This window comes from Saccopteryx bilineata, chromosome 1 (assembly GCF_036850765.1).
Source record: "Saccopteryx bilineata isolate mSacBil1 chromosome 1, mSacBil1_pri_phased_curated, whole genome shotgun sequence".
Taxonomy (NCBI): Eukaryota; Metazoa; Chordata; class Mammalia; order Chiroptera; family Emballonuridae; genus Saccopteryx; species Saccopteryx bilineata.
Window position 1 is genome coordinate 311,365,085 of NC_089490.1, and position 19,311 is coordinate 311,384,395.

The window sequence follows — 19,311 nt, forward strand, 5'->3', positions numbered from 1 at the left end:
TCCCGTATGCACCCAACCGGGATCCACCCGGCATGCCCACCAGGGGCGATGCTCTGCCCACCAGGGGGCGATGCTCTGCCCATCCTGGGCGTCGCCATGTTGCAACTAGAGCCACTCTAGCGCCTGAGGCAGAGGCCACAGAGCCATCCCCAGCGCCCGGGCCATCTTTGCTCCAATGGAGCCTTGGCTGCGGGAGGGGAAGAGAGAGACAGAGAGGAAGGCGCCGCGGAGGGGTGGAGAAGCAAATGGGCGCTTCTCCTGTGTGCCCTGGCCGGGAATCGAACCCGGGTCCTCCGCTGCCTCCCTGCTTCTTAAAAAAAAATTTTTTTAAATAACAATAATGGATATATCAGAGGAAGAGAGAGAGGGAGAACAGAATGGAGAGCTTTTTCAAACAAATAATTGATGAGAACTTCCCAAGCCTATAGAAAGAGTTAGATCCTCAAATCCCAGTAGAAACAGAATGTTGTTACCTCAAATCAAACAGACCTTCTCCAGGGCACACGGTAATAAAACTGTCAAAAATAAGAGACAAAGCAAGGCAGCCAGGAAGAATATAATATATCAGGTCTACTGGAAAGTTCTGTCCATTTCTATCACAACAAGTTTCGACACGTAAGCATGTTTATTTGGCACATGTGTGCCTTTCTATTTTTATCACTTAATATATACATCCTGACGTAGCAAATTAACTAAAACAAAGTTGATTCACGTTAGTCTTAGGTGTGAAGCGATAGTGTACCCATGGCTACTGATAAAGCTCATTTACGCCACTGTATTTTACGAATTTCAACAAGGAAGAAATGCTACAGAAGCACGTAGAAATTTATTGAAAGTGTTTGGTGAAGGTACAGTTTCTGATAGGACATGCAGAAGATGGTTCAAAAAATTCGAAACAGGTGATTTCGACCTTTCTGATAAGCCATGTTCTGGGTGGGTGGCTATCTTTGATCCATGACGATGTTGTTAAGACCATGTTGGAGCAAGATCCTTTTCTGACAACATCGGAGATCGCAGAAAGGCTTAATTCAGCTCAGCAAACCATTTCGGACCATATTCGGAAGATAGGATTGGTGTGGAAATATTCAAGATGAGTGCCACATGAATTAAGTCAGAAGAATTTGGATGATCCAGTTGTCATACGCACATCTCTGCTTGCTTGGAACAAAATCGAGCCCTTCTTGAACCGGATAGCTGGGGATGAAAAGTGGATTACCGACAAAAATATCGTAAGGAAAAGGGCATATTGTGAACCCGGAAAACCTAGCCCTTCCACTTCTAAACCAAATTTGACTCTGAATAAGAGAATGTTGTGTATATGGTGAGCCATTCGAGGACCAATACATTATGAGCTTTTAAAACCGAACGAAAAGCTCAATTTGGAGAAGTATTGTCAGCAACTGGATAATTTAAAGACAGCAGTCCAAGAGGCTGGCAATGTTCAACAGAAAGAACATCATACTGCATCAAGATAATGCCAGGCCACATGCTACTTTGGGGACTCGTCAAAAAATTGCAGAACTAGGCTGGGAAATTCTGTCACATCCACCATATTCCCCAGACTTAGCACCCTCGGACTATCACTTGTTTTTGTCCTTACAAAATTTTTTGAAGGGCAAAAAATTCAAAAATGAAGAAGATATCAAACAAGCACTGGTTCAATTTTTCACATCAAAAGATAAAACATTTTTCAAAAATGGGATATACAAATTGCCCTCACGCTGGCAAGAAATCATTAATAATTATGGCAATTATATTATTTAATAAAGTTTATTGACGCTAAGAAATTTTTATATTTTGTTTTATTCCAAAAACGGACAGAACTTTCCGGTAGACCGTATATAAAGGAAGGCCTATCACGTTATCAGACTTCTCAGCAGAAACTCTAAAAGCCAGAAGAGAGTGGACCCAAACATTCAAAGTACTAAAAGAGAGGAATTACCAGAGAAGAATATTATATATATCCATCAAGGTCATTCTTCAAACATAAAGAAGAAATAAAAAATTTCAGACATAGATAAGCTAAGGAAATTTATCACCAGAAAAATTCCACTGCAGGAAATAAATGGGTTTTCTATCAGAGACAAAGAAAAAAATAAAACTACAAGTAAAAGCACCAACAAGATTACAACATAAACAAGGATAATTTGTGACAATAATAACATAAAGGGGAGAGGATAAAGATCAGAAATAGTAGGCCCTGGCCGGTTGGCTCAGTGGTAGAGCATCGGCCTGGCGTGCAGGAGTCCCAGGTTCGATTCCCAGCCAGGGCACATAGGAGAAGCGCCCATTTGCTTCTCCACCCCTCCCCCTCTCCTTCCTCTCTGTCTCTCTCTTCCCCTCCCGCAGCCTAGGCTCCATTGGAGCAAAGATGGCCCGGGCGCTGGGGATGGCTCCTTGGCCTCTGCCCCAGGCGCTAGAGTGGCTCTGGTCGCAACATGGCGACGCCCAGGATGGGCAGAGCATCGCCCCCTGGTGGGCAGAGCGTTGCCCCCTGGTGGGCATGCCGGGTGGATCCCGGTCGGGCGCATGCGGGAGTCTGTCTGACTGTCTCTCCCTGTTTCCAGCTTCGGAAAAATGAAAGAAAAAAAAAAAGTATGGTGATTACTCAAAAAATTAAGAAATGAAACTACCATATGACCCAGCAATCCCTCTACTAGATATCTACCCAAAAAACTCAAAAGCATCGGCATGCAAAGACACATGCACCCCCATGTTCATCACAGCGTTATTCATAGTTGCCAAGATATGGCCCAACCCAAGTGTCTCTCAATAGAGGATTGGATAAAGAAAATGTGGTACATATATTCTACTCAGCTATGAGAAATGACGATATATTGTCATTTGTGAAAATATGGGTGGACTCTGAGAACATTATACTAAGTGAAATAAGTAAATCCAAAAAAGCAAAGAACTACATGATTTCACACAGGTGGGATACAAAAATGAGACTCATAGACATAAATAAAAGTGAAGTGGTTACCAGAAGGAGGGGATAGAGGGAGGAGAGTAAAAATGGACAAATATACAGTGACAGAAAATAATTTGACTTTGAGTAATGGGCATACAACACAATCAACAGTTTAAATGCTATAGAAATGTTTACCTGAAACCTATGTACTCTTATTGAGCAATGTCACCACATTAAATTTAATTTTCTAAATAAAAAAATAGTAAGATTAAAAAGAGAAACAAACAAACAAACCCTAGCGGAAAACTTGATAAATCCAAATAAAGTCTGGAATTTATATAATGTACATATCTCAGTTTCATAAGATGTTGGGAACCTTTTTGGCTGAGAGAGCCATGAAGGCCACATATTTGCAAAATGTAATTCCGTGAGAGCCATACAATATGTTTAACACTAAATACAAGTAAATGTGTGCGTTTTATGTAACACCAACACTTTTAAAGTACAATAAGTCTCTGAATTCTTTTTAATAACGTTGTTATGCTGTTGCTAACCAATGATGAATAAAGTACTTCTTACCATTAATGCGACTTCCGGTGCTGCATGGTTTTGCTGATGGCTTTGTAGTCTGGTTGATACGTGGTGAGGTTAAGCTTCATGCAGGCGTTGAGACATCCATTGCTAAACGTGATCATAGGTTGGTCTTATCGTCCTTTAGATGTGAGAAAGACTGCTCACATGCATACGTAGAGCCAAACATTGTTAGTACAGCAATACTCACACGCTGCAGTGTGTGGTATGTGATGGGAAGCACGTTCCAAGTTTTGACAATCAGCTGATCTGCGGGTTGAAGTTTTTTCATTTCTCCCCACTTGTGTTTGCTCGCCAACTCTGCTTGCTGTCATGCAAGTCTTTCCAAATCTTCATTCAGTGACTTGAACTTATTCACCCACATGTCTGAGGCCTTCAGGTCAGCAACTTGTAGCTCAAAATCTCTGACGGAGACACCAGGGATGTAACTCAGGTCGGCGCTGTCGTGCACACTCTCGTGTGGACGGGTGATGAACTTAAAAAGACAAGTGCGCTCACAAAATTCTCCAAAGCGCGCTTTGAATGACTGCAGGAGGCTAGATGTGAAGCCCGCTAGCTGCTGGAGATCAAGATGTTGAGCAGGATTACTTGCTGTGTATGCATCTTTAAACTCTCCCAGTTTTTCAAAGTGTAGTAAACGACCTGTTTCAATGCGGGCAATGAAGAGTTCCAGCTTGTTTTCAAATGCAAACACTGCTTGTTGAATGGATAAGACTGTATTTCCAACGCCTTGCATTTTCACATTGAGCTGGTTCAGATGTTCAGTCATGTCCACGAGATAGAACTTCAGGAGCCACTCAGTGTTAGCTAACTCGGGATGCTTGACGGATTTTGCTCAGACAGGCTGCAAAATGGCTGAGCACCTTCCCTCTTGACAACCAACACACACTGCTGTGCAGAAGCAGACCAGGATAATTATTCTCAACTTCATCCAGCAGCGTTTAAAACTGGCGATCATTTAAAGCTCAGGCAATAATAAAGTTGACCACCCAAATGACCAGCGACATCACCTCACCAAGCTGCTCACCACACATCTGAGCATAAAGCGCCTCCTGATGTAGGATGCAGTGAAAACTTAGGATGGGTCTCTTTTCATGTTCACGAAGAAGCGCTACGAATCTTCTGTTTTTTGCCACCATGCACGGAGCACCATCAGTACACACCGAAGTAAGTTTATCCATCGGTAGATTTTTTTTCTTGAGTGAATTGAGTGAAAGACTTGAATAAATCCTCCCTTCTTGTTGTCTCTTTCATAGGCAAAACAGCAAGACTTTCCTCACATAGTGTGTCACCGACAGCATACCTTGCAATCACGCTGAACTGGGATAAATGGCTTACGTCTGTTGACTCATCCAAAGAGAGAGAAAAGAATGGTGCTGCGTTTATGTCCTTCACTTGTGTTGCCTCAATTTGATTTGCCATCATGATGGTACAGTTCTTGCCAACAGAGGCATGTCTTTTATTCATTTGATTATCTTGTCTTTATCCGAAAAGTCGTCAAAAAGTTCATTGGCAACATCAAGCATGAATGTTTTGGCATACTCCCCATCTGTGAATGGCTTTCCATTTCTCACAATTGCTAAAGCACCAGCAAAGCTAGCCGAATTCCAGTCACCTTGTTGGGTCCAAACATAGAGTTGCTGCTGACTAGGTTGCACTCTGCACAGTAGCTCTTGACATGCTTTCTTCCTGCTAACCCCCACTAGATATTTCGATGCAAATGTAATATGATGTGTGTCGAAGTGCCGCTTTACATTGGACCGTTTAATTGATGCAATTTTATCATTGCATATTAGACACACTGCAGAACCTGCTCTCTCCACAAAGGCAAATTCCTCTGTCCATTTCTGCTGAAAAGTATGATACTCCTCATCTTTTTTTCTTTTAGCCATCTTCTTCGTCAAAAGGGTGTCTGCAATTATCTAGCTGACTACTTGATTAAAAGGAGGGAAGTTTACTTCCTGACCTCACAATGACCCGTGTACGTTACACATAATCCAGTAAAAATTTGGTGTTGGCCCAGAGGACAGCTGTGATTGGCTCCAGCCACCCTCAACCATGAACATGAGTGGTAGGAAATGAATGGATTGTAATACATTAGATTGTTTTATATTTTTAACGTTATTATTTTTTTTATTAAAGATTTGAGAGCCAGATGCAGCCATCAAAAGAGCCACATCTGGCTCGCGAGCCATAGGTTCCCAAATCCTGTACTAGGGGAAACTGGGGGAAGAGTATGGAGGGATTCTGTAGTATCACTGCAACTGTTCTATAAATCTAGAATTATTTCAAAACCAAAGCTGATTTAAAGAATACACAGTAGGTATTATCAGCGGTGAATATAACTTGAAAGATAAGAAAACAAATCTTAGCAGTATCATATATTGAAGTATCTAATTTCATACACAAATACTTACATTCTTCCAACTAATTGTAATTTTTTTTTTTAATCTTTTTTTTTTTTTTTTTTGCATTTTCTGAAGCTGGAAACAGGGAGAGACAGTCAGACAGACTCCCGCATGCGCCCGACCGGGATCCACCCGGCACGCCCACCAGGGGGCGACGCTCTGCCCTCCAGGGGGCGATGCTCTGCCCATCCTGGGCGTCGCCATGTTGCGACCAGAGCCACTCCAGCGCCTGGGGCAGAGGCAAAGGAGCCATCCCCAGCGCCCGGGCCATCTTTGCTCCAATGGAGCCTTGGCTGCGGGAGGGGAAGAGAGAGACAGAGAGGAAGGCGCGGCGGAGGGGTGGAGAAGCAAATGGGCGCTTCTCCTGTGTGCCCTGGCCGGGAATCGAACCCGGGTCCTCCGCATGCTAGGCCGACGCTCTACCGCTGAGCCAACCGGCCAGGGCCTGTAATTTTTTTTTTTTAATGAGGTTTATTCTCTGGGTTTAAAACCTATATGCCAAAAAACTTTTAAGTTATTTCTCAAGTTGTCTGAAATCCAAATATTTATTGAGTAAAACATTTCTATCATTAAAACTTATGATCGCCCTGGCCGGTTGGCACAGTGGTAGAGCGTTGGCCTGGCGTGCAGAAGTCCTGGATTCGATTCCCGGCCAGGGCACACAGGAGAAGCACCCATTTGCTTCTCCACCCCTCCCCCTCTCCTTCCTGTCTCTCTTTTCCCCTCCCGCAGCTGAGGCTCCATTGGAGCAAAGATGACCCGGGCACTGGGGATGGCTCCTTGGCCTCTGCCCCAGGCGCTAGAGTGGCTCTGGTCGCAACAGAGCGACGCCCCGGAGGAGCAGAGCATCGCCCCCTGGTGGGCAGAGCGTCGCCCCCTGGTGGGCGTGCCCGGTGGATCCCGGTCGGGCGCATGTGGGAGTCTGTCTAGCTGTCTCTCCCGTTTCCAGCTTCAGAAAAATAAAAAAATTAAATAAAAAAATTTTTAAAAAAATTATGATCACTCTCCTAAGTTTGAGATTTTTCATTAGAAACTCATTAGACTTACCTAACATTTGGAGATTAGTAGCATGAAAACATATTGTTTCATCCATGTGCTGAAGAAGCCGACCCGGTGTGCAAACCAGTATATTTATGTTATTGATCCTCTCAGCTTCATGTTTCAGATCCTGAAAACAGTTGTTTCTTTTGATTACACAGACACAACACTGAGCAGCAAAACTATAGAAAAGCCCTCTACATGTGGCATTTCATCACAGCAATACATATACTATAGAAATAATGTAACTTCTATTTCTGCAGCATATCAAAATTTCTGGGCCAAATAAAGGTCCTTAGTGAAGGCCTAAAGAGCTCACAATTCCTCTTGATTCTTAATCATATGCAGGATTTTGAGGCCATGAAAAATATTACATGAATGCTCCCAGTCTTGATTTCTTCTCAAGACTGCCAGAATCAGCTTAAAAACTGTAATTATTGCCAGGACCCATCGGCACTGAACAAGCTCTCTGACACCACTCACTATACCTCTTGGACCAAAAACAAAAAAAAGCAAAAAACAAAAACACAGCTCACCTCTCTGTATTCTAGACCAGACGCTGTCAAACTTTTTATAAAAACTGCCCACTTTTGCCGTGCTGGTCAACCTGGTCCCTACCGCCCACTAGTGGGCGTTCCAGCTTTCATGGTGGGCCAATCGTGGCGCCATTTGGTTGCTCTGCTACGCCCACCATGAAAGCTGAAACACCCACTAGTGGGCGATAGGGACCAGGTTGACTAGCACTGCAAAAATGGACTGTTTTTATTAAAAGTTTGACGACACCTGTGACATTCTCTTCTTGAAATGAGAACCACAAAATGTTCTGGTTAAAACTGGGTGACAGATACATGAGTATGTACATGAGGGTTTATGATGCTATTTTTTCTTTTTATATATGTTGGCAAATAAATTTAAATTTTCAAGTATTTATCCTTACAGTCTAGTGGAGACTCTAGCAGAAACAAGCATCCCAGGTATACTAGTAGGTAGAGCAGGAGCTGAACAGCTGGCTTTACCTCACCTAAAGTAAACACTGCTCAAAACTATACCTTCCTTACCTTCCTTCCTTCTGCTGCTGACTCAATAATGTTCTGAATTATTCAACTTCTTAGATACTTTATTAAAAGAAACTAGTTTACATACTGAAACGGTACTTTCCCTATGTGGATTAACAAATAGATTTACAGGTTAAAGTAAATTAATCACAAAACTTGATCTGACTAAATGGACTTTCTGGACTTATGAAATTGAAAACCAAACTCTAAATAACAGTGACCACACCAGGATGCTACCACCTCCTATCTAGGGGGCCAGTCTGTCTTCAACTCTTCCAAGTCAACTGCCACAGTGTTCTAACATAAATCACAGAATAACAGAAAGAACAAGGACAAAAGGACACACCTTTCCACCAATGATGAGACCAGCAGAAAAGTCATGATTCTTTCCTACTTTTCGGAGAACCTCAAAGGTCTGATAGGCCAGCTCTCTTGTAGGTGATATAATCAGAACTCCCAGCCCATCTGTTGAGGTCCACTGCAAACGATATAAGGCTTCAAGCACCTGAAATAAAGACAGCTAATTCATATTCAGTAAGACTAGAGAAGACACCTTTTGACTCCTGAGGCGACCTTGCCCCTCCAAATCAGAGGCACCTTCCAAGAAGGCATACCAATCACAAGTTTTACCCAATCAGAAAGAAGAAATTGTTTGCTTTGTCTTTTTCCTTCTATTCACCAGAAGCATCCTCCCCTAAGTTCTAGAGAGAAGGGAAAAGCCTACAGCAGCTGAGCTGCTACTAGTGTCAAGACATAGCTCTGTCGATCAGTGAAAGGTATGTGAAGTCCACACACATTAAACTACCGTAGATTTCAGAAAACTATGTGTCACCATTCTCTGAACAGAAATCATGTTATGAACTGAGGTGTCGCAACGAAAAACTAATGATTGATTCTTCTCAGCTCCAATCCTGTCTGTCTGTCCCTATCTGTCTCTCTGACTCTCTCTCTGTCTCTGTTAAAAAATTAAATTAAAATTAAAAAAAAAAAAGAAATCGCCCTGGCTGGCTGGCTCAGTGGTAGAGCATCGGCCTGGCGTGCAGAAGTCCCGGGTTCGATTCCCGGCCAGGGCACACAGGAGAAGCACCCATTTGCTTCTCCACCCCTCCCCCTCTCCTTCCTCTCTGTCTCTCTCTTCCCCTCCCGCAGCCGAAGCTCCACTGGAGCAAAGATGGCCCAGGCGCTGGGGATGGCTCCTTGGCCTCTGCCCCAGGCACTAGAGTGGCTCTGGTCGCAACAGAGTGATGCCCTGGAGGGGCAGAGCATCGCCCCCTGGTGGGCAGAGCGTCGCCCCTGGTGGGCATGCCGGGTGGATCCGGTTGGACACATGCGGGAGTCTGTCTGTCTCTCCCCGTTTCCAGCTTCAGAAAAATACAAAAAAAAAAAAAAGAAATCATGTTAAAATAAACATTCAGCTGTGTAGCTACTAAGTTATACAGTGACAATTTTCTAGTGGTGAAATGACATTATTATAAAAATTAGGATTAAAAAAAAAATGGTTTTGCAATGCCTGGAACAAAAACTTAAATGTGATTTTCTCCTAAGCCAATTTTTTTGTGGGAACTAAATTATGAAAACCAACTGCATAACTGACATGTAAGTGAATTACTAAGAGGCATTACTGTTTTAGTGCTATATGGACAGTTATCAATGTCCAGAAAATTCTCAAGGAGCGACAATTCTTCAAGTAAACATACTTCAGCTTTATCCTAAACAAATGGCAAGTATAAATGTGACTGGCAGGTATACAAGCAGCACAGACACAGCCTCCCTTGCCAAACTTACCACAGAGAAGAGCCATTCTGACCTGCCACCCTGGGACATCCCACATCCTTCAGGAACGTTCTGGTCTTCAGAGTACAGTAATCCATTCACTAAGTTACTGACTGCTCACATGGACAAGGTGCTATGTTAGGACATGGGCGAGGAAGAAGATACCTGTCTGATAAAGCTTGCATTCTAATCAGGGAAATCCAACAGGAAATAACTCTTGACATAATTATTTCTTTCTATCCAGGCACAGAATATTTTAAAATCACAACATACAGAGTCTCTCCAATATGAATAAACTACTTACTGGAACAAGGAAAGCCAAAGTCTTGCCAGATCCAGTTTTGGCAGCTCCAAGAACATCTTTACCCTGCAAAGCCAACCCGATGGTCTGCTTCTGTATCTCAGTTACTAAACGGTACTGGGCTTCTTGCAAACCTGCAAGTGTGAAGAGGAGAAGAATGACACTTTAGAAATTCCCTGTAGAATTATGGGATGAATGTGTACTCCTCTCCCTCATATGATTAGGTCCTTACTCCTCATTATTTTAGAATATGACTGTATTAGGAGGCAGGGCCTTTAAAGAGGTTATCGAGTCAAAACTAGCCCGTTAAGGTGGGCCCTAATCCTACCTGATTGGTGTCCTTATATAAGAAGGAAAATTCAGACAAAAAGACACTAGGGATACAAGTGCACATAGGGACAACCCCATGAAGAGGCAGCAAGAGGATGGCCATCTGAAAGCCAAGGAGTGGACTTCTATAAACCATCATGACCCTCCAAAGACACCAACTCTGCCAGCACCTTGATCTCTGGGTTTCTAGCCTGCAGAACTGAGAGAAAATAAGTTTCTTTGTTTAAGCCACCCCAATCTGTGGTATTTTGTTCCAGTGGCACTAACAAAATCAATACAAAAAGTGTCACATTTTTGTTTGTTCTCTTCCTTATTTTAACGTAATTCAGTTTCATTTTAATTATAGTGAGGCCCTAGCATCTTGTTTTTTCTCTATTCTTTACTCCAGAAAGGACAAGAATAACAAATTGGCAAAACTTGAATGAATTAATATTTTTCTTGTTGTAAATCTTCATGGTACCAAAATAACTTGCCAAAATAAGATTTTTCAGGTTAAACTTTTTCTAAACCTTCTGCTATTTATAAAAAGCATCAAGAAATTCAACATGTCCCAAGATTATCATTTACCTACCTTTCAATGTTTTTTTAGACAAGGGAAAATCTGAAAATCTTGTAATTTCATTTACATTTATCTGAAAAGAAAGAAGGGACTAAGTCAGATAAGACAAAATAATATACTACATAACTGATTTGTTTTACAACAAAACAGTTTTTCTTTAACTATACTGGCCTGTGAGCTCACTCTTGGTACTACAGGATTAAATTCAATCATCACTTCCAACTGAAAGCCATTATTCCTTTTTTTTTTCCATTATTCCTTTTTTTTTTTTTTAAGACTTTATTTATTCATTTTAGAGAGGAGAGAGGGAGAGAGAGAGAGAAGAGGGGAGGAGCAGGAAGCATCAACTCCCATATGTGCCTTGACCAGGTAATCCCAGAGTTTTGAACCGACAACCTCAGCACTCCAGGTCGACGCTTTATCCACTGCGCCACCACAGGTCAGGCTCCATTATTCTTTTTGAAAGGAAGTACACCTTCAGGAAACTGTATCAAAAATGTAAGTATATGACAATTTCAAATGGTAAAAATACCTTCATTCACTCAACAAGTATACTGCTACCTTGAACATCCTTCACCACTAAAATGTTAACACAATAAGTCATCACCTTGTAAATTTTAGTTAGAAAACTTACTTTCAGTCCATCCTTCTACGAATATCAGTTTAAGAAATAAGGGACAAAATAAGAGGCAAAATGCCTATTTACACACTTTGGAGAATAGAGTTAAGTTAGATGGAGAAATATATTTTGTCAGCACAGACCTTTCAAAGTTTAACCATAAATCAGTGTTGTGCGTAACTCGACCTCGCAACTGTTCATTTGGGGGTATCCTGAAGGAGGGTGTTATTTACTAACCAGGGGAAGTATCTCTGTTTCACTCTAAAGCCACAATAACTAACAATTGTCCTTCAATTTTACACTATCTAAATGTGCATTATTGATGTCTTCATTAGCATCAATCAAATTTTCTGACTTTCATTTTGGCTGCTTGGAAGAATTATTTTATTACAGATGCTGAAAGCAAAAACTACTCTTTATATCTGGGAATAGGCTGTCATATTATTCATTATTCACAAAGCGAAAGGTTGCATTCAGAAAGTTCATTTATTTAAATTACACTCCAGGCAGTAATGGGATGATAGCCTGTATTTCATTTTACAGTCTACACATCTTCTTTTCCAAGATTTTTACTGTAGCCCAGATAATGTTACTCTCTGACCTCCAATGCTGGCAACACAAATATTTAAACATTACCGTAATTCCTACAAGTCATCCTAGATAACATTGGAGAGAAAGCAGAGGAATCAGTGTACATGTATATTAGAAGGAGAAAATTACCTCACTTAGAAAGGTCATCTTCCGAACAGGACCTGAAATTACATGCAGTCCACCCTGGCACATGTGCTATGGTTGCTCAGTGGTAGAGCGTCGCCCTGGCGTGCAGGAGTCTCGGGTTCAATTTCCGGCCAGGGCACACAGGAGAAGTGCCCATCTGCTTCTCCACCCCTCCCCCTCTCCTTCCTCTCTGTCTCTCTCTTCCCCTCCCACAGCCAAGGCTCCATTGGAGCAAAGTTGGCCCGGGTGCTGAGGATAGCTCTGTGGCCTCTGCCTCAGGCGCTAGAATGGCTCTGATTGCGGCAGAGCGACGCCCCAAGATGGGGCAGAGCATCGCCCCCTGGTGGGCATGCCGGGTGGATCCCGGTCAGGCGCATGCAGGAGTCTGTCTGACTGCCTCCCCGTTTCCAGCTTCAGAAAAATACAAAAAAAAAAAAAATACATATATATATATATATATATATGTTTTCACAGAGAATGGAATGCTTACAGAGGGAGCTAGACAGGCAACACACTCTTCAATGCTGCTCAAAGACATAGCATAGGCAAAGTAGGCAATTCAGACAAAACACTGCACATCTTTCTAAAGCCTGTTAACCTCCTAGAGAAAAAGTCTGGAAGAATGAAACTGTTCCAACATTCTACCAGCCTTGACAATGTAAAGCTATACACCACAATCTTAAAAAGAAGTCACCAAAAACCATAGGACATTTTTATTCTGCTAATGTTCTAGAACAGGGGTCAACAAAGTATGGCCCACAGCTCCAACCCAATTTGGTGCCTATTTTTGTAAATACAGTTTTTCTGGAGCACAGCCACAACCATTCCTTTAATTATCTATGCAGCTATGACAGAGGGTATGGCCCATAACGCCTAATACAGGCATATCTCAAAGATACTGCAGGTTCAGTCCCAGAACACTGCAAGAAAGCAGGTATCAAAATAAAGCAAAGTAATCTTTTTGCTGGTGGAGGGTCTTGCCTTCGATTTGTAAAACTGTAACACCTGTGAAGAGTAACAAGTGAGGTACAATAAAACAGATATGTCTGTATTGACTGGCCCTTTACAGAAAAGATTTGCTGACCCTATTCTAGAAAACTCTCAATTATATTCCAAGGAATATTATAAACCACACAAGATAACTATGGTTCCTATAAACAAAATAACTCTTCCCCATTCCCTTCACTCCTTTCTTAGGAAAATCATCCATGTCTTTCCAACCTTCACTCTCTGTGGGGCAGCTGTGTTAGGCTTGCTCGCTGGTGTGCTGGCTGCAAGCACTTTGCATAAGCACCTGGCAGAGGCTCGTGTACATGGCCTATATAAGGCTATGGGTGCTTGCGCTAAGAGAGACTGGGGATTGTGGATGGCGGATTGCCTGCCCACCACTGAGAGGGGGCCATTCTTGCTGTTTGTGTACTGGAGAAAGGTTTCCCCCTGTCTGTGTGCTCATCCACCATTGTGAGACTTTATTAAACAGAATTGCCAAACACTTTCTGGCTCCACAGTTTCTCTACTGTCTGCCCGAATCCAATGTGGACCTGCCTGGCCTCGGCCACCAGCATTACCCTCTCCCTCTAAAATCTGTAGCATTCTTCTGAAGTCAAAGAACAGATGTTTCAGTGTTGGTACCAGTTAAAGACTACCAACATTGGTGAAAAAGTTGGAGGAAGCAGAGTGAAGAATAGGATGAGTATCACTAACGACTCTCCTAGCACAGGTACACCTCGTTGTACTGTGCTTCACTTTCCTGCACTTCACAAATGTTGCATTTTTAACAACTGAAAGCAAGACCCTTCACCAGAAACAAGATGAAAACTCACTTTATTGCAATGGTCTGGAATGAAGCCACACTGTCCCCAAGGCATGCCTGTATGCTTCTTACAACTCCCTTCTTTCTCACAAAAATGAATGCTTTTACATCCTGAAGCAGAAAATGTGTAAAAATCTAAAATCCTACACCTATTGAAATCAAGGGGAGAAAATCAATCTGCCTCAAATTGCATCAGGCAAAATTCTGATTAAGGAAAAAGAAACCTAGATGAGAATGCAGAGTGACTACATAGCACAGCTGATTATGATAAAAGTCTAAATCAATCCCAGGTGCAGAGAGTTTGAGTCATTCAGCAACAGTGAAAACAGCTAAACATCTCTCAAAGCAATTCTCCATCCGCCCCTCCAGAACACACCCCTAGGTGGTAGCCTTAGAAATACACCACCCAGATCTCCCACCACAGAGGCAGGGGAGTTGACTCATAATGCCAGCAGTCACTACCTAGATCCACCACTGAAAAGGCCATGCTTCCCTGGTCTGCTCCCAACAACTGAACACCACAGCAGTAGGTACTGTGTTTCCCCATGTATAGGATGCGCACCCTTTTTCGAAAAATTTGAGGTCTAAAAACTTGGTGCATCTTATAGAGTGGTTGTAGATTTTTTTACTTGCATTTCCCACTTTTTCGTGCTTGTTTTTGTACTCACTGTTGTAGATCTTTTTATTTGCATTTCCCGCTTTTCGTACTTGTTGTCTTTGCGCTCGTTGGTTTGCTTTTGTTACCAGTATATTACGGTAGGTTATGTTTTGCCATGTTCTGCCCTGAAATGGCTCAGAAAAGATTTTTGTACAGTGCTAAAGTCAAGTTAAAAGTGATCTAGTTTACAAAAGTGAATGGAAATTGTGCTGCTGACCGTTAAGTTTGGTCCTCCTCCAACCGAGAAATCAATCCGAGACTGGCTACAGGAAGAAGAAACCCTACTGAAAACGCCACGGCATAAGAAGGCCATGAGAGGCAAGTCAACAAAATGGCCTGTTTTAGAGAGGGAACTGAAGATATGGATTGAAAAGCAAAGGGCAATTTGAATTCCTGTGTCTACAAAGATGGTTCAGCATGAGGCAAAAAGAATTGATGGTGAGAAAGAAGTTACTGATTTCAAAGGAGGACACAATTGGTGCTTCAGGTTCATGAAACGGAATGGATTAAGCATGTGAACATGCACCAGACTTGCCCAAAAGATGCCTGAAAGCTATGAGCAGAAGGTCCTTGAATTTCATCATTTTGTCATTTAATGTCGGAAGACACATCAGTTTGAGTTGGGAAAGACTGAAAATATGGACGAAGTCCCCCTTCAATTTGATGTCCCAAGTAAGAGAACTATTACTTGGTGTTAAAACTGTAACTGTGAAGAGAAGTGCACATGAAAAGAGCCATTATACAGTGTTCTAGCTTGTGTGCCGACAGAATCAAGCTGCCTCCTATGCTGATTTTCAACCACTAAACAATGCACAAAAAAGACATTCCTCAAGGAGTGATTGCCCATGTTCATGACAAGGGTTGATCAGGATGGGATGAAGATCTGATTTGAGAAAGTTTGAAAAAGGAGACCAGGTAATCTGCCCTAATGGTGCTTGATCAGTTCAGGGCACACATAACAAAAAAACACAAAGAAGATTACTGCAGAGCAAAAAACAAAACCTGCCATCATACCTGGAGGCTTGACATCCCAGCTCCAACCACTTGATGTCAGCATTAACAAACCCTTCCAAGCTGCCATAAGAGACAAATGGAACCAACAGATGAAGTCTTCTGGGGACAATTTGACACCAGCAGGAAAAGTGAAGGAACCAACTATAGGAGAAGTTTATACTTGGGTGAAAAGATCCTGGGATAATATCAAGATGAGATCCTTGTCAAGTCATTTAAGAAGTGTGGTATTTCAAATGCCATAGATGGAACTAAGGTAAAGGCAATAGATAAAGACAGTGATTCGTCATCAGACACAGATGAGGACAAGCTAATGGATGGGAGTTTTGACAGTGATGAGTTGTATGAATTTTATGATGAATAAAACTTGAGTTCAATAACTTAATGTAATACATTTTTTTGAAAATTTCAGGCCCCAGAATTAAGGTATATCTTATACATGGGAGTGTCTTATACATGGGGAAATACGGTATGAAACCCACTCCAGCAGGTGGGGAGATTCCTCTAATGGGCAACCTTGGCTCAAGGACACCCCACCACCCAAAGCTTTCTGCAAACTGTGCTGCAGCCTGAGGCTCTTCCTACCTGTTCCTCCTTCCATCCTCTCTCCTTGCCCACACAATTTCTGTTCCCTCTTGTAATGCCAGTGGCCAAGGCCTGGCAGGTTTACATTGGATTTGGGCAGATGGTAGAGGAATTTCAGGGCTAGAAAGCTTGAGCCATTCCTATTTATTAGACTCTCCCAATAATGAGGCAGCAAACAGGCAGGGTGTAATGCCAGTGGCCAAAGCCAGGCAGGTTCACATTAGATTTGGGCAGAAGGTAAAAAAACTGCAAAGCTGGAAAGGGTTGGGCCGTTCCGTTTAATAATAAAGTCTCACAGCCGCGGATGAGCACACAGGAAGGGGAAACTGCCTCTCAGGCAAACAAACAGTAAAATGACCCCTCACAGTGGCAGGCAGGCAATCCGTGCATCCGCAATCCCCCATCTCTCGAGCACAAGCACCCATAGCTTTATATGGGCCATACACACATGGCGCAGCCATGCACTCACGTACCAATCAGGCAAAGTGCTTACATCTGGTAACCCAGTGAGCAGCCCCACATTCCACCCCTTTAGGGATGCTCACTTCACAATCAACATGACAGGAAACAGAGACTACAGCAACAGCAAAAGTTACACAATAATTACAAAAGTGCCCTTCACAATGTCTCTCTGAGCACTCTGCCCAAGAGAGTTAACTGAAGGCTCACTTCCAACTCCCCACCCCACGATGCCAACAAGGCCACCCATCTTGGGGAGGGGGAGCTGTACAGTCCAGGGCCATGTCCATTGAAACCAAAAATGTCCTTGGTGCATCTCTGCAACTGGGTGAGCACAGCTTCCGGGTGTAGGTGGGCCTCCATAGATGCCACAGGTCCCCCCTCCCCCCGCCTATCAGGGTCTCTCATACTGTCCAAAAGAAGCATATCCATCCATCAAGGGAGCCAGTGCCTCCCTCTGGTTGCAGTCCTAGATCAGTCCACGATAGACAGCCCAGCTGTCTGTGTAAATCACCAAGGTAAAGGTCCATTACAGGCAACTAGCCATTCAGCTCTTTATTAACAGACCTCAGCACCTAGTATGCTGTCCATTGCCACAAGCCCCATCCAAACCCCTCAACAAGTTCACAGGGCCTGGTGGGGTCAAACACATTCAGGCCTGTGTCGCCTTAACAGTTCTCTTAGCTGTTGCTTGCTGGTGCTGTAAAAAAAAAAAGTACCTATTACCTTCTAATGCCAACACCTGCTGCACATTAGAAGGGGACCTATAGATAGCCAGTTCCACATGTGGCCTCCGGTCCCCACCTATCCCTGTTAGGTCCCTCAACCTTCCCCCTAATCGAACTGGAACAGCAGGTCTTGAGGGTCCTCCTCTCCTTCAACAGTCTCCATCACATAATCTTGTAACTGTGCTGCCCACACACCAACAGTTTTACTGGTAGCTGCTGGGGATGTTCATCGCAGCAGCTGGAATCTCTGTCCTGGTTTAAGCTGCTGCGAAAGCTCCAAATGAACCTTACTAGGTTTACCATCCAACTTCTCCCTATCTGCCCCAGCTGCAATTAAATCTACCCACATCTGTGTTTGGGTAACTTTCACAGGCCCATTCCTCTTGCTACTCAGAGGGGCAGTATGGACAGCAGCCCTCACAGCTTTGTGATTCCCTGATACCTCCAGCTCTCCCAAATCTGCTACCATCTGTGTAACCACATTGATAGGCTGTCCCATATAAGGGCCCAGAATACCCACTAGTGACCCAAAAAAGGCTGATGAGGCACTGCAGAGGATAAGATCCCACATCCCAGCCATAAACGCTTCCTCATCTGGTCCTCGGAACCCGGGTGGAAAACAGCATTCTTCCTACCTAATTCCCAAAGGACCTGTACTAACTCACTACAGCACTGCCACCGACTCACCGCCCCCAGCAAGTCCCAAGCATTCTGCCAGACCATACGAATGGCAGCCATCACCCATTCTAATAGGGTATGGTTTCCTGGGTTGTCGTGGCAGTTCTGAAGATGCTGCCTCAAGGAGGAGTGTGTGGTAAGGGCAGCCAATTTCTCCATCTCTGTTCTGGAGAGCATGATGCCATCCACCCCTATGTCCCACAACCTCAGCAGCCAGGTTGCCAGCAGCTCTATTGGTTTCTGCGTGAATTTTGCCCCTAACTCTATCAGCTCTGACTGGGTGTAGGGCCAGACCACAGAGTGCTCCACTACCTGGGGAGGAGGCTGTGATTGCCCCTGAGGGACTCTTTGCTGCAGGGATTTTACCTTCCTGGCAACCACTGGCTGGGCTCTAAGTCTGTGGACAGCAGTTGCAGGCTGAGCCTTCTCCTTAGAAGAGGAGTCAGAAATGCATGCTCCTGTAGACTCAGAGCCGCACTACTGGCAGAAATGCACCTCTGTCTTCCACATCCACTTTGGCTCCTGTGGCTGCTGGCTCTTGGCCTGAAACTGACTCTCGAGCTCCTGAACCTGCAGTTGTTTCTCCAATAGCTGTCACTGCCAATGTTCAGTTTCCAAGGCAAACTGCAACTCACAAACCCCCAATTCCTTCTCCAGAGACCACTCCAGTTCCAGGTGCCATTAGCGCTCAGCCTGCATCTCACAATGCAACTCTCCGACCCAGTCAGCCTCTCTCTCCAGTGCTGGCTCCAGTTCACACCACCATTGGCGCTCAGTATGCAGCTCATCCTGGAGCTTTTGACCTCACTCAGCTTCTCACAGAGCTCTTGGTTTCTTCTCACAGATTATAAAAAATACTCAGCCCACGGTCCCCACCAGGAGAGCCACCAGGATCAGCCGCTCATCTATTCCACCCCTCAAGGGTATCAGCGGCTCCATACCAATCTTCTCCAAATCCTGCCAACTACACCAGATGCAATAATGTCGGTGGCCGAGGCCAGGCAAGTTCACATTGGATTTGGGCAGATGGTATTAGATAAACTGCGGAGCTGGAAAGGGTTGGACCATTCCATTTTA

General features: G+C 43.6%; 1 protein-coding gene across 1 annotated transcript in view; it reads right to left on the reverse strand.

Annotated features, from left to right (window-relative positions):
* The window catches only part of DDX10 (DEAD-box helicase 10), a 338,420-nt gene that overhangs the window by 305,817 nt on the left and 13,292 nt on the right, over positions 1 to 19,311 (reverse strand). Inside the window, exons 2-5 of the mRNA XM_066247305.1 lie at positions 10,979 to 11,039; positions 10,081 to 10,211; positions 8,350 to 8,508; positions 6,958 to 7,078 (exon numbers count right to left, since the gene is read on the reverse strand). Of these exons, the coding sequence (XP_066103402.1) occupies positions 6,958 to 7,078; positions 8,350 to 8,508; positions 10,081 to 10,211; positions 10,979 to 11,039 (472 nt within the window). The remainder of the gene's footprint in view (positions 1 to 6,957; positions 7,079 to 8,349; positions 8,509 to 10,080; positions 10,212 to 10,978; positions 11,040 to 19,311) is intronic.